Genomic DNA, 21645 nt, shown 5'->3' on the forward strand with positions numbered 1-21645 from the left:
GCCTATTCCGGGGGCGGAGCGGGAGGGGGAGGGGCGAGCGCCGGGGGCGGGGCCACGCAGGGACCTGTGGAGCTCAGGTAGAGCGGCCGGGCTCCCGGGAACAGGGCCAGTGCGCATGCCCGCAGGCCGCGCCGGGCAGACCGCGGAGCGGCGGGGACAAGCCGGCGCCTCGGTCGCGGGGACCGCGGGGGCCGCGATGGCGCTGTGAGGGCAGGCGGGATGCTGCCGACCCGGGCAGGGCCGTGTTCCTCCAGCCGGACGACGAGCGCCCACGCCCGACAGGCGGGCCAGGAGGCCGAGCCGCGCAGAGGTGAGCCCCGGCGTCCCTCCGGCCCGCGACGTCCCTCGGTCCCCACCGGGCCCGGCGGGCAGCGGCCTCCTCCTCTCCCCACCCCAGCCCCTCGCTCGACTCTGCTGAGGGACCCATCCGACCCCGCTGAAGGTCGTGGGGACGGCCGTGCCAGCGTCTTGGGTGCTCCTGTCCGGTGCTCTTCGCCCCTGCCCTGCCGCTCCTGCTGGGTGCTTTCCGTCTGGTGCTCCCGTGCGTGATGCTCCCTGCTTCGTGCTCCCAGCCCGATGCTACCCGTCTCCCGCGGATGCTTCGTGCTCCCTGCCACCCGTAGGTGCTCCCTGCTCTGCACTTCCTCTGCCATGAGGTACTCCTTGCGCGGTGGTCCCAACCGCTGAGGTACTCCCCACTGAGTACTCCCTTGCCCCAGCCCGGCCGCGCGTCCCGAACCTCTGCCTGCAGGTCTGGCTGCCCCGCCCTCCCGCACCCTTCGCGGTCCTGCCCTCCGGTACTCCAGCGGGCGTGTCCACTCGGGGTCCCTTCTCCCCGCACCTCGCCAACCGCGTGCTGGTGGGCTTCTCCCTCCCCTCCCGGTCCTGGGCGTCCAGTGACTTCTCCCCGCTGTCGTCCCCTCCCCAGGTCACGTCCTCTCGTGTCCTCCTTGCGGGACTGGATCCCAGCTCCTGCTCCGGCTTTTGCTCGGGGCCCCGCTCCCACTAAGACTGGGGAAGCCCTTTCCTTAGCGCCCCCTCATCGCTGGCCATAGCCCGTCCTCGTCCTCTATTCTGACCCTGACAGTCTCCAATCTTGACTTTTTCCCCCCTTCTGAAGCTCTTTTTTTCTGCGTGTAGTTCGAGCTTCTGCACTTAAGTCGTCTGTTCTTCCGTTTATCAACTCTCCGAAGAGTGCTTTCTCACGTCCCCGCTAGTCTTTTCTACTTTACCTCAGCTGGTATCCGTTTGGTGTTCTTAGTTCAGTTTCTAGTTCTAATGCTGTTCCTTCCACTTTCTTCACCGGTTGGAAATATCAAGAGAGTGACTGTAGCAATAAACGTGTGATATTTACTGACTGATGCTTGAAGTTTTAAGATTGTGTTTACCTGGCATGCTAGGAAGAGCACGTTGAGTGCAGACTTCATGAGACAATGACAAAGTGGGGCTAGGACTTAAAGGTTGACCTACAAATATACTTAAAATTTGGAAATGTTCTTTTCTGCCAGTAAAAGTAGCTGGACAAGAACTAGTCTTCAATAAAATTTAACAAAGTTTATTTTATAAATTTTAATTTGATGTCTTATCCGTTTGCTATTGCAGTCGATTGCATCGTTTTCCCGAGAGCCTGTGTTCTCTTTAATACATGCATACAATTCCTGCTAACTTAAAGATTGAATTAGTGTACTTGCTGAAGGAGAATATATGTGAGGATAGAAGTATCATATTTTTTAATTGGACAAAACAACTTTCTAAACAGCTTTGGAATTTTTTTCCCTACTTCTTTGTGATCAAGATTTGGCTTAAAGTAAAATGTCTTTCCATAAATACGTAATGGTACAGAATTTTATTTTGAAGACATTTGCTGAAGCAATTACTTTCACTGACTGCCTTTATTCTAGGGTTGAAGATCAACTGGATTATGTTCTTCATTCTGGAATCTCAAAGCAGTCCACAAACAGCCAATTCTTCCTTACGTTGTCTATGTCAGGTAGGAATTAAGTTTTTTTGTTCCTGTTTTAAGAAGGGGAATACCAAGGCAAAAAAAGTGTAGTTCTTTATTTAAAGTGGCTTAGAGGTAAAAGTAGGAAGCTCTGGTGTCATTAAACCATACTTCTTTTAGAAGAACCAGCAATTGTTGTGTGTGGTTCTTCTAGTTGAAATGACTAGAGCTGACTTTGCTCCTGAGAGAAGCCTGGGTGGCTACCTTTATTACTCACATTTATAGGTGGAGACTGTGCTATAGAAGTGAAGTGGGTTTTACAAATTAAAACAGACAAAAATTGCTATATAAATACTTAATTTTGGCCGGGCGCGATGGCTCAAGCCTGTAATCCCAGCATTTTGCGAGACTGAGGTGAAAGGATTGCTTGAGCCCAGGGGTTCGAGACTAGCCTGGGCAACTTGGTGAAACCTCGTCTCTATAGTATATCAAAAAAATTAGCCAGGCATGGAGTCGCATGCCTGTGTTTCTGGCTACTTGGAAGGCTGAGGCAGAAGGATTGCCTGAGCCCAGCAGTTCAACTCTGGAGTGGCTGTGAGCATGCCACTGCACTCCAGCCTGAGCGAGAGTGAGACTCTGACTCAATAAATAAATAAATAAATAAATACTTAATTTTTATCTCTTTAATTTTACATTGTGTAGTAAGAGTATAATTGACTGCTTAAATCCCAGATCAAACTAGGATTTTTTTTTTTAAGTTTCAGACTTCTGTGAAAAGCCTAGTAGAATGCCAGTGAACTGTGGACTAGCTTAGATTAGTTACTGGTCATGCACAGTGAAACAGACACTGCAGCATTCAGCATGTAAAGCAGAGGAGCCCTTGATTGCCAGGAGATGACACTGAAAGGAGGTGTAAGAGTTATCCATGTATCTCTAGTTCCATTCGGAATTTTCTGCTTTATATTTTCATTTTACTGTAGATGTGTAGACCCTTGTGAGTAAGGGGCTGTTTAGGGGATAGAAAGGGCAAGGATTTCCCTTTGCTTTGACCCTTGGTATTGAGGAGCAACTGCTTTACAGTGGGTTTTTTGATATGTACATGTTTAAATAAGTGGATGGAGATGGGAATATATAGATTTGAAGTAAAGAGTATTTTTTCTGTGAGTTGTTTGTCAAGGTGAAGGTTTAGAAATGAACAGGAATAAGAAGTAGAGTAGTGATATAGAAGAAAGCATTCCTAATGGATGCTGGTTTTTCAGAAAAGTTCCCAAGCAGGACTGCTGGTCTATTTTTCAGAAGAAATAAAGGGAAGCAAAATCACAATAGGTTTCACTATTTTGTTTTTAAAGATTGGCAGTTTTGTAATGATGTGCAAAGTTTATAATAAAAATTATTTTCGTAGGTCTGGGTGCAGTGACTCATGCCTGTAATCCCAGCACTTTGGGAGACTGAGGTGGGAGGATTACTTGAAGGCCAGGATTTCAAGACTAGGCTGGGCAACAAAATGAGACCCTGTATCTACAAAAATAAAAAAATTAACCGGTGTGGTGGTAGCATCTGTAGTCCCAGCTACTCCAGAGGCTAACACAGGAGGATCGCCTGAGAGGAGGTCAAGGCTGCGGTGAGCCATGATCATGCCACCACACTCCAGGCTGGGTGACAAAGTGAGACTCTGACTAAAAAAACCAAAAAAACCCAAACTATTTTCTTAACAGAACTATAAAGGAATCAGGCATATTGCACCATTAAGAGGCATTTCCTACTGGAATGACCCTTAGGTAGTTCTTATTTTGATGAAACAAACTTTATGAACTGTCTCTCAACCAAGAAACCAGCCTGAAGAAATTACAGCATATTTCCCTTTATGGCATTAGGTCTCTGTCAGATCATCCAGAATGTAGAACATATTCCTGAATTATGTTAGCATAGAAGTTTATTGACAGTAGTTGGAACATTTGCGTTAGGTGTTGTGAAATGTCCTTTTGCTACAGTTCTTAATGTTATCTGAACTAGAATTAGTATTCCTTTATTGAAATTCCCTTGAAGTTGTCTTATAGGGTGCAGCTGCCTCGTTTATGGTTGTTTCTAGAGGAGAAGTAACACTGGCACCCTCCATTAATGCCATGCCATTGCCAGTGGGTCATGCTGACACTGGGAATGCTGCTGTCTGTGCGTGTCTGTGCAACCAGGGCTCCTGTGCAGCTACAGTTTGAGACCTTGGGAGCCACATGCCTTTTGGGTGGTTTCTGTGTTCTGGGATGGAGAATTCCAGATTTTTAGATACCTTCATCACTACTCAGTTGTACTCTAGGACTGAAAGTTTGTTTTTCTTCTCAGGTCAGTAAGGTTAGAATGTGGGCTGTCACCAGCCTCTTTCTGTAAAATTAGTAACCATTTTGTCAAAGTATAATAATAACATACCATGAAAATGCTTGTGAAGACCGCGTTTTGGCAAAATAATTCTGAAATAGTCCTTCCTTGAGGAAAGGAAGCTGGGAAAGTGTCAAGAAGGAGTAAAACTAGCAGAACATTTTTGAATATATACTTGTAATATTCACTGTGTTTCTTTTTTTCCTAGTTTCCCCCAAGATGTAAAAATACCTTAATTGAAAGCCAACCCTTCTCCTTTAAGGCCATATAAGTGAACATATTTTCAAGCCACGCAGTTGAAACTTATAATAGCCTATTTACTTGAGTTGCATTATTTTAAGTAGACATTTCCTTGAATGAAATCATCTTTAAAAATTGCTATAAGCTGGGCTCAGTGGCTCAGCCTGTAATCCCGCACCTTTGGGAGGCTGAGGTGAGTGGATTGCCTGAGCCTGCGGGTTCGAGACCCGCCTGGGCAGCGAGACCTCATCTCTACAATAAATCAAAAAATCAGCCGGGCGTGGTAGCGCATGCCTGTAATTCCGGCTACTTGGAAGGCTGAGGTGGAAGGATCTCCGGAGTCCAGCAGGTCGAGGCTGCGGTGACCGGAAGCGGCCACTGCACTCCAGTCTGGGCGACAGAGTGAGACTGCAACTCAGAAAAAAAAAAAAATTGCTATAAAATCACAATGTTACCTATTTATTAAGCACCAATTTCCATGGCTAGTGCTTTGTATATATTACTTTTTTAAGCTTTATAAATATTGCTTTTATTTGAGAAAATTGAGGCATAGAGAGTCTGAATTAGAATCCAAGTCTATCTGATATCAGTTACTGATAGACTAAAGAGGTCAAGAAAGCATGGGATGTCAAAAAACATTTTTTCTTAGAATATTTTTTAGAAAGAGGATTGTAATGCTTTTTATTCTGATTCTGAGCCTTGTTCTCTGTTAAGATAACTAATAAGAAGAAATATTTTGAGCAATGCCAAGCAGATCCAGAGCTAGGTAGCTGTTGATGCTATAGATCTTCCTCAGTTTCTTTTCCTCTAATTTGGGGTCTTCAGAGGAATTATGCATTATGTCCCTGGCAGGTTTGTTTTATGCATAGATGTATCCCTTAAAAGGTTGTATGAAGTGCTTTTGTTAAATAATTAAAAGTAATGTCAGAGGCAGCTTTTATTAAGGGTCAGATAATGAGCAGTAATATTTCTTTCTGTTTCTTTACTTCATTCTTATGTAGTAAGTGAATCATGGAAATAACTCTTAGAGATTACCAAGTATTCCTCTGCATCATGTTTTTTTGCTATTTTTATATATATTTTATCCAAAATTAACAATGTTCTTTTTTTGAGAATGTCAACTTCTTAATGTAAACATCAGTTCTAAGGTTAGCAATAATGTATTTCCTTTTTATTAAACAACAACTATTTAAGCATAAATTTCTTTAAAGAAATTGGAATAAAGCAATGCCTTTAAAACATTTTTTTATGTGGATGTGGGATGTGATAAATTTGAGGATTTTATAATTGGGAAATAATGTGAATCACATGAGAAATTGAATATAGATATTTATTCAGTGTAATTTTTTCATTAATGTTGCATCCGATTTCAGGGCAACATTTGTCTCATGGCTTGATAATCATGGATCTATTTTCTACAGCATTCAAGTGTGAACTTTAGAATTATGTAGCTGTAAATATGAAGCTATGGAGTTTGGCACATTTGAGTTTTTTGTCCATTGTTATTATTTCCTTACTGTGTGATCTTGGATAAGTTATGTAAATTTCCTCACCTGTAAAATGGAGTAATAATAGTTCCTTCAGACCTTTATGATAATCAAATGAAATAACATTATCAAAGCTACTGGTGCAAGAGTAAGTCCAACAAAAAGGTTGAGTGTTTACATTTGCTTTATGTTTATGTTGCTTCTTTGCTCACCCAAGGTGGAATGCAGTGGCAGGTTCATGGCCACCCCAGCAGCAACCTGCTGGGCTGCAGCAATCCTTCTGCCTCAGCCTTCCAAGCAGCCAGAATTACAGGCATGCGCTACCACGCCCGGCTGATTTTTTAATTTATTGTAGAGATGAGGTCTCGCTGCCCAGGCGGGTCTCGAACCCGTGGGCTCAGGCAATCCACTCACCTCAGCCTCCCAAAGGCATGGGATTGCAGGCTGAACCACCGAGTGAGATGACAGCTGTCACTGAGGAAAGTTGTGTTATGTGTGGGTGTGACTATGAGGCAAAAGAAGGGTAAAGTATCTGTGTGTTGGTGCTCTCCAGTCAGGTAGGTAACAGGTGACTTCTTGGCCACAGTTGAGCAGGGTATAATCCAGTATTTTGCCCCGCAAGAGGGAGTTTACCGTAGTAAGTAGGGCGTCGGGGCCTCAGCAACCATGGGGAGCACTAATTGCCAGTCCAGAAGTAAGACCAAGCTCAGATGTTCAGACTGAACCCACCAGTGCAGACCTGACCAGCTTACCAGATAGCACAGGCTCATGAAGGCAGGACCCACCCTGACATCACTGACTGTTTGCAGTTTATTGCTGCTTGGTCTGACTTGGCCACGATTAACTCACAGACAGAAAGGGCCAGAATGGTGTGGGCTGGAGTTCTGCTGTGCTGTCAGGGAGCCCAGGTCTGGGATGTGGGTCCTGAGGATGCTCCCCTAGGAAACCCATATGCCGCGCCCCTGGTCTTTTGTTATTCACAGGAATAGTTGGCATTCTGGAAGCCTCTGTGGGTGCTTCTGCGTTGGGCTTCCTGCTTGTTCCTTCAGAGAAGTCCCAAGAAAACCAACATAGAATTAGACTAGCTAGGATTAAGTGCATTAAGTTAGCCACCTTCTAGAGCTACAAAATGTCTGTTTGCATCATATTCCTACTTAGCATACTTGAATTTAAAGGTACATGTTACATGTTTTTCTTCAGTTAGTCCTGACCTGAAATGTCACCTCAGTTTCCTCATGTCTGTTGCCATGTGAGCCCCTCACGCCGTGTGTTTCTGTGTTGATGATACCAAATATAGACCAGTAGCAACATAAAATAAACCAAAAATAAAGTCACTGTGTGTGACCCTGCTTTCCCACACTTAGTATCAGTTCTCGTATATCACACCACGTGAGCCGCTTATTACCTTGAATGAGCATTGGAAGTCATGTATTTTTTGTACAATGTAGCCCCTAAATGCAAGTTGACTACATGATCTGGTGTTCGGCTGGAGAAAGTGACTTTTTTCTTAAAGCTGGAGGAAAAAGTAAATGTGTTGTACTTAATGAGGTTGAGCTATTAGTTGCCAACACCGGGCCTTTCTTAGGGTTTTTTAAGTTGATCTGTTGGTGATTTTTGCTTTGTGTGGTACTTTGAGCATCATGGTTGGGACTGTTGGTGCCATGGCTCTGAATCTGCTCCTCAGGGAAGCTCACTTGGGAGTGGAATTCAGAACCCAGAGCTACTACGGCTACTGCTTTCATAGTTGGTTTGGTGGCCTGTTTCTCAGGTGGACAGGCAGTGTCTGGAGTCTCTGGTATCTTCAGCTTGGCACCCTCCACCTTAGGAGGAAAAACACCTGCTGGGCACCTATGTGGTTTATCATTTAGGAGTCAGGCTGCTCCTTGCTTCCAGCGCAAGGCCCTCATGGCTACCCGAGGCCCCAGGCTTCCTTAAGACCTCTGAGTTGAACTCCTTCTTGGCTACAGGTGCATCCACTCTTGATGTTCCCTGAGGCCCCAGGTGTCCTGAGGGCCTCTGAGCTGGGCTCCTGGCTTTAGGTGTGTCCACTCCTCTGATGTTCTCTGAGCCCCCAGGTGTCCTGAGGGCCAGTGAGCTGGGCTCCTGGCTTTGGGTGTGTCCACCCCTCTGATGGCTCCCTGAGGCCCCGCATGTCCTGAGGGCCTCTGAGCTGGCTCTTGGCTTCAGGCCTTCCACTTCTCTGAGCCCTCCCTGAGGCCCTGGATGTCCTGATGGCTTCTGAGTTGGCTTCTCACTTCAGGCACCTCCACTCCTCTTTGGGGTTCTGAAAACTTGTGAGGGCTAAGTTCCAGGTGGCTGCTGTTGCTCTAGGGTTGCTGTTGGTGGTGCAAGGGCATGTCCATGTTTTTCCAGGCCTAGACTGCCACTGTTGCTGTTGGTGGTGCAAGGGCATGTCCATGTTTTTCCAGGCCTAGACTGCCACTGTGCATTTGGGTGTCCCTTCTCTGGGCTCCCGAGGAAACACCCTGTCATCTTGGAAGCTATGTGTGGTCTTATGTGCCTGGTGCTGCTTTGGGGCAGCCACTGTCCACCTAGCAGCCAGGGCTGGCTGGCCCTCTTGGTCTATGCTGTCCAGTAGAAGCATAGGAGACATGTGATTTAGCAATTTCTAGTAGCTACGTGAGAAAAGTAAAAATAAACAGAATTGACTTTAGCAACAATCTAACCCAGTACAGCCAAAATATTCTTTCAAGATGTGATCAATATAAAAAACATACAAATGAGGTATTTATATCCTTTTTTGTACCAAGTCTGAAATTCGTCATATACTTTATACTTTCAGCAAATCTCAGTTAGTATACACTTTTTTTATAGTCTAAATTTTTATTGATTAGAGTGAAATGTAGTCCCATCAAAACAATAAAGCTATATTTAATGGGAAAATATTTTAAACTGCCTTAGTGTTTGGATTTTAATTGATTTAAAATGGAATAAAATTAAAAATTTCATTTTTCAGTCACACTAGTCACATTTCAGTTGTTCAACAGTCGCGTGTTGCAGTGGCCGCAATGCTGGCCAGAGCAGCCCTGGAGGACCAAGAATGTCTTTCAGGTTAGTGAGTGACTTTGTTTCTTTGAGCATAAACTGACTTCTCCTAAGGTGCCACAAGGTTGTTATCTGATTGCTTACCTGCCAAGTTGATGGGCAGAGAGACCCCTTCCTGTCTGTAAGGGCTTCTCACAGAAGTTTCTCACTTAGTGCCAGAGTGTTGTTTTCTGCATCTGTACATCTGGTATCTATGCATCTGGCATCTGTGGCTCTGTAGTTACTCAGCTGGAGTCTGAGTGACCTGGGCTGTGACCCAGAAGGAGCCCTGTAGAGGAGATCCCAGGGCCAGAAGAGTGGATGAGCAGTCTCAGGTGAGTCGCCGGTTCTAAAGCTCCAGACTTGTGCCATGCAGTCCTGGCACATGAGGAGCCTGACCTTGCGTCCAGTACCTTGCAGTGGAGAGCCCTGTGCATCATCTGGGCAGGGGAGAGAAGCCCTTTCTGTACTTCTCAATTCTCGAGAGAGGACACCTGGGCTTTCCTGTCAAAGTTAGAGATGTTGCACTGGTAGCCACAATTGAATGTGCTCTGTCACAAAATTTGTTGTTTTTGTTTTTAACTAATCAGTAGCATCTAAAATTAAAATTAACCTTAGAGAAAAGAAAAATAGTTCCACTTTTCTCTTAAAGTTTAGAAGCCTCTGATGGCAAGGGCTAACAGGAGCCATCAACAAGGTCCCTGTAGCTGGGAAGGGGAGGTTCTGGAAAAAGAAGTAGACAGAGCCCCTTTGATGCCGACATCCTCTACAGTTGTCTTTCCTTTTTCCCTTTGGCCTGCTTTCCTTTTCCTTATTCATTCTCTTAATTTTTTTCTTCCACTATAGAAATAAAAATATTTCTTTTATCTGTATGAGGGAGGGAAAAAGAGATTTTTCAACATCACTCTGTACTGGGGATGCTAAAAAAAGTATGTGTACATTTTAAGCGATGTTATCTATCTATTACTTTTCAAAGTTGAATCGAATTACAGTGGCAATGTGTAGTATGACGTTCGCTCAAAAGATGACGTTAATCAAATGAATGCTAGCATCACCATGTGACAGGCAGTACAGTCAAAGAAAATGGCAGAAGCACGGTTGTTGTTTGAGAAGTGCAAGACCATTTTGAAGTGATATTTGAAATTTGAGAACGTTGTGCAAGTGCCAGAACAATGGAGGCATGAGTATGCAGCAGAAGCTCCAACATGCTTAACAACTGCGTGCATTCATGTTAAGTTTGAGATGCATGGTGCCATGTGTGATGTGTACAAGGGAAGATCTGGTAGGCCTCGTCCAGCAAGTCTTGCAGTAATTCACCATAATCAGAAGTGTCTGAATTCTGGTGGAAACTACTTTGAGCTACTTTGTAATTGCAGAAGTTAATTGTGACTCATATTCATCTTTTGTTATTGGTATATATTGAGTATTACAATTTTAATACAATTTTTTCCTTCTTAAAATGTGTATACTTTTTTGGTACCCTCTGTACCTGTACATGTATGTCTCTACTTAGTGAATAAATATTGTACAGAGGGATGGATTAAAGGGAAACCAGACTGCAACAATAGAAAAAATACGCAGCAGGACATGAGTGTCATGGCAGAAGAGACACTACAGGCCCTGGATTTGAACTGAGAAAGTTTGCTTACACCTGTCTCTGCTTTGAGTGTGTCAGTGTAAGGATTTCCTTTTCCAAGAGAAAAGTCCTAACAGTTAACATTTATGAAATTGCTTATTCTAACTTATTAACTGTACCTGCCTTGTGCTGGACAGTGGGAATACAGCAGTAAAAGAGTCAGGATTTTCTGACTTCATAGAGTTGACATTTTATTGAAGGAGAAAAAACAAAGGCGAATGAGTAAAATCTGTCCTATGTTAGGTGGAGATAAGAGGCTCATTGAAAAGAAGATAAGGAGTGAGTCTTGCCTATCTGGAGGAAGAGTGTTCCCAGGAATAAGTGCAAGGGCCCTGAGGCAGGAATAACTTTGGTGTATGTGTTGGTGTGGGCAGAGTAGACGAAGTCAGAGAAGCTTTGGAAGGTCTGGAGTATATCCTATCACTTTATAGGTCATTGTGAGTGGGAAGCATGAGGGTTTGGAACAGTGGATAGAGGTGGACTGCTTTTGTGAAAGTTGCCCAAAAGGGGGTCTGCTGTTAGGACAAGGTAGTTGTAGTTGCTCTGACAGGAGTTACAAGACATGACTGAGCAGCGCAGGCAAGTAAGACATTCTGGAATAGAGTCTGGCATCTTTCAGCTTTGCCACTCTTCAGGGCTTGGACACTTCATGATCAACTAGGGTCACCATCAAGAAAGTATTCCAGGCCAGGGTGAAGTCCAGGACAGGGCTCCTCCTTGCACACAGGAGGCAGATGTGTTGCACAGATGGCTTCAGTTAGCACCCGTGGACAGGGCCACTTGCAGGAGAGAAGTGAGCAGGTTTCACCTTGGGCTGGATGAGCTTTGGGCTGGGAAGAAGAGGAACACACTGCCTACTGAAAGTGCTCCGCCTCCTCGTGGGCGACAGCCCCAGTGCCAGCCACAACTGCACTAGCCCAGGCTCCCCAGGTGCATGGTTCTTTTCATCAGCATTGCGAGTCTGGCAACTTACAAATGACACTGCCATCACCCCTCCCACATACCTGGGCATTGTGCTGGATCTGAAACAGAAAGGCAATCGTAACATTTCCCACATGGGAAAACAAGCAGTGAGAATCCCTGGTTGAGAACAGCATGGGCAGGAAGGATACCTTGTGTGCTGGCATGAAATGCAATGTAGTTCTGTTCTCTGCAAGCCTGCCATGCCTGTGGCATCCATGTACTGCCCATGCTCGTGGCATTATTGGCTTGCCTGTGGCATCCCCATCCCATCTGTGCTGTGGCATCCCTGTCCCGCCTGTGCCCATGCCATCCCTGTCCCGCCCATGCTTGTGGCATTGCCATCTGACTGTGTCTTCCTCTCTAACTTCTATGGCCACATCTGAGATTGTGTTGAGGTCCATCCGTTCTGAGGGTGTCAGTTTCCATGACTGCTTCCTCCCTGCAGTTCCCAGGTTATAGTCATAGCTCCTGTTGCTGAGCTTGTTGTCTCTGACAGATACGGTTCTGTCAAAGCATAGTGGGTTCTTCTGTTCATCTTTATCCAATTCTGTGTGCTGTGACTATACCATGGTCTTCCCTGGGTGTGACTTGTAAGCCCGCCCTGTGTGTTTCTCTCTCTATCAGCACAGCTTGAGACTCGTTTAATGAAGCACATCCCCAAACCTCATTTTAGTCACCACTGTCTTGACACTGCCTGAAACAGCAGGCATTAGGGATGGCAGCACCCTTAATCTAACTTAGCTACAGAGCAAGTTCCTTTGTTTTGTGAAGAAATCTTGAGACTTCCTCTGAGAAAGGCACTGATCTTCATGGCACTGGCTGCAAGGCCCCACACTTCTCTTCTCCCTTCCTTTCCTCTCTGTTCACAACTAGCCAAATCTTGCTAGTAAATGCAACAGAGTACGCCTGACACAGCATTGTGGCACTTTCCATCTACGTTCCCTGGGCGATGGGTTTTGTGTGGGTGCCTAGTTCTGTAGTCACTGTAGGTGCCAGTTTTATCAGTTGTTTTGTTCCTATGTGACGGTGGTCACTATATTCCATGAGTACTCTTCCCTGTTGCCTGCTACCTAATGTGACTAAGCTAGCACCACATATTTTAGGATTTTGTTATAGTAATACCCTTTCTGGTACTAATTTCTGTGTTAAGGAAAAGGCCAGGTTGCTGTAGTAGGGATCCAAAAATGTACTTCTCTCCCACATAACAGGCCTCCTGATTCAGGTAGTTGATGCTGCGTTCTGTAAAGGAAATGCAGATATGAACAACTCAGCACCAAAACATTGGCTCTGGACTTGAATCCCAAGCCCATGATAGAATTCCTTTGAACTACTGTGCTCTACTTCTGTGTCTACAGTGTATCTCTTACTGAGCTCTTTGAGTTCAGGAAGTTAGCTATACCTTGTACCTATTGCAGTTCTTAGCCTATAGGAGGTATTCAGTGAATGTTTGGATGAATACCCATTTTATATCTGAGTAAGTAAGACATAGAGACTTGGCCAAACTTGACTCAGAGTCAGAATCAGAGCATGATCTAAACCCTGCACACAAGAATATATATGTACAGGAGAAGTTATCTTAGATGATATGTTATTTCCATGAAATGGGGACTATTGTATATAATGATTGCATTGTCTTAATCTTAGAAATAGTGACTATAAAATCTTTTGATGTGATTATTAAAGTTTAAAATTAGCTAGGTGCCATGGCTCATGCCTGTAATCCCAGCACGTTGCGAGGTGGAGGTAAGAGACTTGCTGATCACGGGTTCGAGACCAACCTGGGCAATATGACAAGACCTCATCACTACAATAAATCAAAAAATTAGCCGGATGTAGTGGCATGCACCTGTAGGTCTAGCTACTTGGAAGGCTGAGGCAGAAGGATTGCCTGAGCCCAGCAAGTCAAGGCTGCAGTAGCTGTGAGCATGCTACTGCACTCCAGTCTGGGCAAAGAGTGAGACTCCAACTCAAAAAAAAAAAAAAATTAAAATGTCAGTTATGGAAGCTGGTAGAGTTTACATGTTTATGAAGGTGAGAAGAAAATTATGTCAAAGATTACCTAAATTAATTGTACAGGGGCAAAAGATACTTGTTTTTAATTTAAGAAGTATTTGAAATGTGAGGAAAATTATCCATATCATATTCAGGTAATATTTTTTATCAAAATATTTTAAATAGCCTATCATATACACATGTACACATATATGGGTATATACACACATTCTATACATATGAAATTTCAGAAATCACCTACTCTACTAAGGGAGTTGTTTAAACATGGCAAATTCTGTCTCTTACAAATTAATAAGCTTATGTTTTGAGTATTCATGAGTATTGTTACTGAAATAAGATAGTACTCTTTTTATTGTACTTTGAATTATACATAAGAAAATCCTTTAGAGATATAGTAGTTAATGTCAAGTGCAATTATCAATGAGAACAAATCCTGAACCTTATGGAGAGTATGCTCTTTTATATAGATTGAGATTAGCAAGTAACTAACAACATGCAGAGTTCCTTAAGATAGATTTTTTTTATGTATACTATTTTGAGTGTTATTTTTTCTTTCTCATAGGGGGAACAATATATTTTTAACAACAAGAATCAGTAACTGGAAATACAAAATTGGTTATTTAATCATGTTAAAATGAAGTTTTGATCAGCAGAGGTAAGACTATGACATTTCTTTTGCATTTATTTCATAACCAATGAGGATATATGCCAAATGTTTATGAAGATCTACTTCAAGAACTGTGACGGATCTTAGTTTTACCCCAGAAGTTAGCCTGCCACAGGGCCATGGATGTTGGAAGTACCATGGAAGACATGAGACTTGTGGATCAAGGACACAGATAGTTATACTCATGGCAATGACTAGAATACCAGGTGTCACCTGCATGTGTGTAGGTTCTATTACAGAAGAGCCCTGAGCTAAGGGAGCCTGCCTCTTTTATAACGGACAATAAGCCTGCTTGACGTTTTTCTTGGAGGAAGACTTTATAATACAGAACAGTTAAAGAAATCTGCCCTTTGTTCTAGTGTGAGATGCTGTCTCTGACTAGGATTGATCACTGTACAAACATCCTTGAAAAGATAGTCTGAAACAAAGGCTGTCTGAGTCTCTGCTTGTAAGACATGCAGAAACAAGAGAGGTTCATGGAGACTTATATTTCAATACTTTCTTACTCTAAATTGCTTGTCCACTTGACCTTAGTCAAAAGTCCAAGAAGTTATGAAATTGCTTTTTTAAAATATGTACTACTGATAAGGATGATTGTTATAGTGGTTTTTTTGAAATAATGGAAAAATGAAAATGATTGAATTACCCAATAGTAGGTGACTGTTTAATTATAACATGTTCACAGTGTAGTAGTTAACAATTAACAGTAACATTGTAAAACTACTTTTATTGACATAGATGTTCATTGGATAATTAAGTTAAATAAGCAGGTAATAAGATGTACCTATGGTTTGATCCCATTTTCATAAAACACTGTACAAAGACACATGTGTAAAGAATGTATATACCAAAGTATGTATTTCAGTGGATGGAATTGGTAATGTTTTCTTTTCTGCCTGCCTGCTTTTTCTTAAACCTCTTTGAAAATAAATACTTTAGTCTTTTGTAATGAAGGAAAAAAATATTTTTCCTTTTTTTTTTGAGTTGGAGTCATCCATCACCTAGGCTAGAGTGCAGTGGTACACTCACAGCCACCCCAATGTCAACCTGCTGGGCTCTGGTGAGCCTTCCACCTCACTCTTCCAAGTAGCCGCTACCATGTGTCAGGCTACTTTTTGATTTATTGGCAAGATGAGGTCTCACGAAGTTGCCCGGGCTGGTCTTGAACCCGCAGGCTCAGGCAATCCACTCGCCTCGGCCTCCCAAAGTGCTGGGATTGCAGGCTAAGCCACCGAGCCTGAACTATTTTTCCTTTTTTAAAAATTTAAAAGTGAAAAATCATCTAAGAACTCCTTCACCTAACAAAGAAAAATCTTTCATGGCTATAACTGAGGATTCAAGGGTGTTAATTATCTTTTTGCCTCTGTAACCTTTATGTACAGTGTAGACTAGAAGAGAATAATTAGGTAGCTTAATTATTTTTTAAGATACTGTCTTCTCTATAAGAGGTAAAGTCAAGAGTTTCTTTTAGGAATTTGTTGTATTATATATTATCACATAAATGTCATCAAGGGAAACAAATCTTAGAAAAAGCATTCTAACAGGACAATCCTAAATTATAGAGAGTAGTGCTGTTTAGTAAGTATATATTCTGGGTTAGGCTGTTAGTTACATTTAACTAATCTGCTTTATTTTTAGTTTTTGCCTATGTACCAATTTTTTTAAATGTTTAAGTAATAGCATTTTTGTGGTTTGGCCTTTTTCTTGTGCTTCTCATTATTTTTTTCCCCTTCTTTAACAAAGGTGCTGTGACCAGATTTGTCTTCTGGGTATAAATTAAAAATGACTGAAGTTCAAGCAATGGTAGAATTCTCTGTGGAGCTAAACAAGTTCTACAATGTGGATTTATTTCAGAGAGGGTATGTATTTTATTGTGGAAATGATATATTTGCATACTATAAGTTGCACAGTTTTCATTTAAATTTAATTACATACTTTTGTTCCAGCATAAGGAAAACCGTGAGCTATGTTCAAATAATTATTTTCTCAGATAAATTTTATTTGTTAAATAGATATTTGGGAATTATTCACATCAATTTGATGATAATGCTGGATATACTAACCTGTGTTTATGATTTTGTGTTGAGCATTGAAAAGACTTTAATGAAATGTGTAAGATGTCATTTTTGCTCTTCAAAAGCTTCTAGTGTAAGGGGGAAAATAAGATATACATACAAAACAGCTAAGTAGAAATACAAAGCATACCTAATGAAGCTTATTTCATTTAATTATTCAGTAAACATCTATGCCATTAAATATAGTTCTATAATATTTAATTGTTATCTATTACACTGTAAACATGTTATAAATTAAACAGTCACCTACTGTTGGGTATTTCAGTGGTTTCCATTTTTTTACTGTCTCAGAAAAACACTATGATAGTCATCCTCATCAGTAGCACATACTTTAAAAAGCAATTTAATCGTCTCTTGACCTTATGGCTAAGATCAACAAGTATCAAGAAAGTGCTCTGGGAATCAGCAGATGGACATCTTTCTGAGTGAGTGTTTTAGGAAAGGCATCACGGAGAGAAAATGAAAGAATGGCTCAGACTTGGACAGGCACAGGATAAGGTGAAAGATCCTTGCAATAGGAGACAACAGCGTTGATCCAGTCTGGGAACTAGAAGTGAACATGTCACTTTTAAGAATGCTTGAGCTGTTATATATTTTCTAGGAGAATTGCTGAAGAAAGATGGTAAAGAAAGGTGAGATTATGTTTGTGAAGGGCTTTTATGTCTGGAGGAGAGTCGACACCAGGGGCTTGGGTGACAACCACTTGGGTGACTTAGTGGTTTCTAAGGAAGAATGAAATTATCACCATGATTATAAGAAGCGCTTACGAACATGATGATTATGGCATGTTAGACTGGTGGTTGTGGAGAAGAAATGGAAGCATGGAAACTGTTTAGAGGAGCTTGCAGTAACTCAAGCCACAAACCCAAAGGTCTGTCCTAAGAGTGATGGCAGTAGGGCTGTGACTAACAAAAGTAGTAGGAAAAGGGAGAGTTTCTGTGTTTTTGGCCGGCTTTGCCATCTTGTGGAAAAATTAAAATAGCTGTACTCTGCTCCTTCCACATGACTGCTCATCCCAGGCAGGCCAGCTGGGTGTGTCCTCACAGGAAGATAGTAGACCCAGAAAGATGCCCCTAGACTTGACACTGTTACTTCTACTGCATTTTGTTGGCCAAGCAAGTCTCAAGGCCAGGGCAAGCATCAAGCTTGTAGCTTTTTGCCAGTACAACTCATTTAAGAAACTTTGTGGGCTTTCTATGTGGCTGAATTCCATGCTTTAAAGCCTGTACCCACAGCTCTTTTGATACATGCTTACTCTCTTGCTCCAATCACTGCTGCTTGGGGAATTCAGTGGGATCATGCCCATAAACTTAAACCTTTTTGTCAAGCTAAGAATGTCTACCTAGAGCTGCTTTAAATCTTTTTGTGATCTTAAGAAAGGAACCTATGACTATATCCTTGATCGATCTTTGTCCATGGGTTTCTTTTTATTTTGAAATCTTTCAGGAGATGGGATGAGACAGTTTTCTTTTTCAACCCAGCAAGTTCTAGTTCCTCTATATGCCTTCTAGATCTGCTGATAAAGCAACTAGTTCTTTCCTTAGCTCATCCTTTTCTTGCAGAACTTTGTTACACTTAGCTAGGAGCAGCCATTTGGCATTTTCAGCATTCTGCCTGGAAATTAGCTTGCTTAAGGCCACAAGTTTCTTAGACACATTGTCTAGTTTATTCCAAGTTATTGTAGACTGCTATGTAGACCATAGTCACTATGATTTCCTCATTATTTTTCAGCCTTCTATAACTGTAACTGTTCAATTGGCCCCCAGAAGTCAATGCCCCTTATTTTAAACTTTTGTTATAGCACACATCACTTCAAAATGCCAGATTCTGTGTCAGTTATTTATTGCCACAGTAATGCAGCTAACGACAAACACTAAGCAGTCAACACTTATCTTTGCTCCTAAGTCTGTGGATCATCTGAATGGGTCTGCTGATCTGGGCTGGCTTGGCTTGTCCTTGCTGGGTGTACTTGTGAATCTACAATCAGCTGGTAGGCTGACTGGGTCCTGGTGGGTGCAGAACAGCTGAAGCTGGGCAGACTCAGCTCTGCTCTACAGTCTCACCCTGCAGCGTATGCTTGTAGAGAAGGCTGGAGTTCAAAGAGAGAGAGAAAGAAGCTAAGAAGTCTAGTGCAGAGACCTCTAAACCCCAGGCTGAAACGGACTCGCTGCTCCCTGGACCACAACAGACTGGCAAACAAGTATTAAGTAAGGCCCACCCATTTCCTAGTGGGAGTCCCATTGTGAGAGGTGTAAGGAGAAGGAAGAGAGAAAAACATGGGACATTTTTCAGATCAGTCTGCATGCTACATTTTGGAGGTTTGGTTTTTGAAAATATGACCTATAAAAGCTAAATGTATAAAAAAAAAATTCAGTATTGGAGCTGTGTTTGAAGACTAGTCTAGCTAGAAAATGTTATTTAAGTTGTATTAGTGAAAAAAATGATTATTTGAAAACCATTAAACTGCCATTTACAAGATATTTTTCATATATATGTAACTTCCTCTGACCTATATAATCATATATCATTATAAAATTATAATATAAAATATTTTATTATTTAATAGAAATATAAACTTGTTCCAAGTGAAAACAGTGCTTTTCTTTTGACAAAAAAATCACATATTTATTCATTATATGAAAAACTTCCTTGCTTAATAAAATCATGTTAATTTTTACCTCATACAATTTTGTCCTGATGCAGAATTATTAATAGTAAATGCTTGGTTAGGCGCAGTCGCTCACATCTGTAATTTCAGCACTTTGGGAGGCCGAGGCAGAAGGATCACTTGAGCCCTGGAGTTCGAGACCTGCCTAGGCAACATGGTTAGACCTTGTCACTACAAAAAATAAATTAAAAAAAAAAAAAAGCTGGGCTCAGGAGACTGAGGAGGAAGTGTAACTTGAGGATCGCACCACTGCACTCTAGCCTGGGTGACAGAGTGAGACTCTGTCTCAAAACAAACAAACAAAAACAATGCTATAAATAGTTAAGAGTTCTAAGAAATAGAGGATAGAAATGTAATAATATTCACAAGCTTTTTCTTTTAGCCACTGGCTTCCATTTTCTTATTCTTCTTCCAAAAAAATTCACTCTGACTTTCCAACCGTGGAAAGGATCGGCATACATTTGACATTATCCTTTGCCTACCTGCTACATCTCTGCAAAGATTCTGAAGAAGAGTTATTTCTCGTATGGCTCCTCCTAAAAGATTTTGCGGTGTTGTAGTCTATTTAAGCTTATCTCTTACATTACAAACTAGATCTCAGCAGGAGAAGGACCGATATTGCTGCCTTGGAAAATTAACTCACAGAAGGGCAAAATTAAATTTTAGCAATAAAGCACTATTCTTTTCATCTGTGAGAATAGGTTTCTGTGGCCCTTTGCAACTTTCCTTCTCTCTTCCTTGAATGCCGTTCTTTATCATGGAGACTAGCAAAACAGTGTTCACAAACATTCTCCTTCCTTGTGACCCCTGCCAAACATGGGCCTTGAAAGTAGTGTTTTTTTTAAAACAGTGTGAGAGATAGATACAGTATGAAATAAGAACAGAAAGACAGATATCTTTACTTTAAGGCTCCTCTTACTTGCATTGGGTTCTTTATAAATAAATAATTTTTAAAAATTGATTATACCTATACATTTTTTCTTTTTTTTTTTTTTTTTGAGTTGGAGTCTCACTCTGTCGCCCAGACTGGAGTGCAGTGGCCGCTCCCGGCCACCGCAGCCTCGACCTGCTGGGCTCCGGTGATCCTTCCGCCTCAGCCTTCCGAGTAGCCGGAATTACAGGCGCGCGCTACCACTCCCGGCTGATTTTTTGATTTATTGTAGAGATGAGGTCTCGCTGCCCAGGCGGGTCTCGAACCTGCGGGCTCAGGCAATCCACTCACCTCAGCCTCCCAAAGGCGCGGGATGACAGGCTGAGCCACCGAGCCGGCTTGTACATTTTTTCTAATGCAAATAATTTCTTTCATTACATTTGCTAATCAGTTATTTTTTACAATAAGTGAAGACAGTGACTTTTATGTATTCATTTACATTTGGCTACCTGAATACCCATATTAATTCACAGTTTTAAAAATATATAATCCTTAAAAAGGGGGGGCAAAAATAAACAAACAAATAAATAAATATAATCCTTTTTAAGTTCCTAAATACACCTAAAATTCAGAAATGCTTCATGATAATAGTTAAGATTCTTTCTTAATTACCATAATAAACTTTTCTTTTTAATTTGTCTGAATTTTAGAGACTATTGCTTTGGTTTTGTTTCTATAATTTTTTTTTAGTTTCAGGGATTACCTACACATATATTACATGATGATGAGGTATGGGCTTCTGTTGAGCCTGTTGCCCAGATTATGATTATGGTACGCCATAAAGTTTTTCAACCCTTGCCTCCCTTCCACCCTCCCCCCTTTAGGAGTCCTCACTGTCTGTGGTTCTATCTTTATGTTTGTGTGTACCCAGTGTTTGGCTCCCACTTATAGTTGAGAATACACTGTGTTTGTTTCCTATTTCTGCATAAGTTCACTTAGGATAATGGCCTCCAGCTGCATCTATGTTGCTGCATAGGACATGATTTAGTTCTCTTTTATGGTGGCATAGTATTCCATGTTGTATATGTACCACATTTTCTTTATCCAGTCCACCATTGATGGGCACCTAGGTTGTCTAGTTCTTTGTTTTTACTGTTGTAAATAGTGCTGTGATAAACATACGAGTGTAGGTATCTTTTTGGTAAAACGATTTATGCTCCTTTGGAAATATGCTTAGTAATGGGGTTGCTGGGTCAAATGGTAATTCTATTTTTAGTTCGTTGAGAAATCTCCAAACTGCTTTCCATGGGGGCTAAACTGTTTGCCGTCTCACCAACAGTGTATAAGCATTATCTCTTCCTTTTTCTGCTATCTCACCCTGTTGATTTTGATTTTTTTTTTTTTTTTTTTGAGTCCGAGTCTCACTCTGTTTCCTAGGCTGAGCTCAGATCATCCTTCTGCCTCTGCCTTCCACGTAGCTGGAACTACAGGCGTGTGCCACCATGCCTGGCTAATTTTTGTTTTTTTTAATTTATTGTAGAAATGAATTCTCACCAACTTGCCCAGGCTGTTCTTAAACCCTTAGGCTCAGGCAGTCCTCTCACCTGTGCTGGGATTACAGGTGTGAGCCACCACACCCAGGTGTGTTTTTGACTTTTTAATAAAGCC

At 42.0% G+C, this 21645-nt stretch overlaps 1 protein-coding gene across 12 annotated transcripts in view; it reads left to right on the forward strand.

Moving 5' to 3' along the window:
• The first annotated feature begins 103 nt into the window (after nucleotides 1-103).
• FAM135A (family with sequence similarity 135 member A) overlaps nucleotides 104-21645 on the forward strand; it is a 124841-nt gene continuing 103299 nt past the window's right edge. For 5 of the 12 annotated variants that reach the window (XM_021714267.1, XM_021714268.1, XM_021714265.1 and 2 more), the window contains exons 1-3: nucleotides 1902-1990; nucleotides 14259-14351; nucleotides 16107-16222. Coding sequence is in view for 7 of the 12 variants with exons in the window: in XM_021714260.1 (XP_021569935.1) it covers nucleotides 16146-16222 (77 nt within the window). In the remaining 5 variants the exon portion in view is untranslated. Of the gene's footprint in view, nucleotides 311-1901; nucleotides 1991-14258; nucleotides 14352-16106; nucleotides 16223-21645 lie in introns of those variants that run through there. The other 7 variants (XM_021714257.1, XM_021714261.1, XM_021714258.1 and 4 more) reach the window with 4 other exon arrangements.

Source organism: Carlito syrichta, unplaced genomic scaffold, assembly GCF_000164805.1.
Source record: "Carlito syrichta isolate Samal-C Ts95f unplaced genomic scaffold, Tarsius_syrichta-2.0.1 Scaffold305546, whole genome shotgun sequence".
Lineage (NCBI taxonomy): Eukaryota > Metazoa > Chordata > Mammalia > Primates > Tarsiidae > Carlito > Carlito syrichta.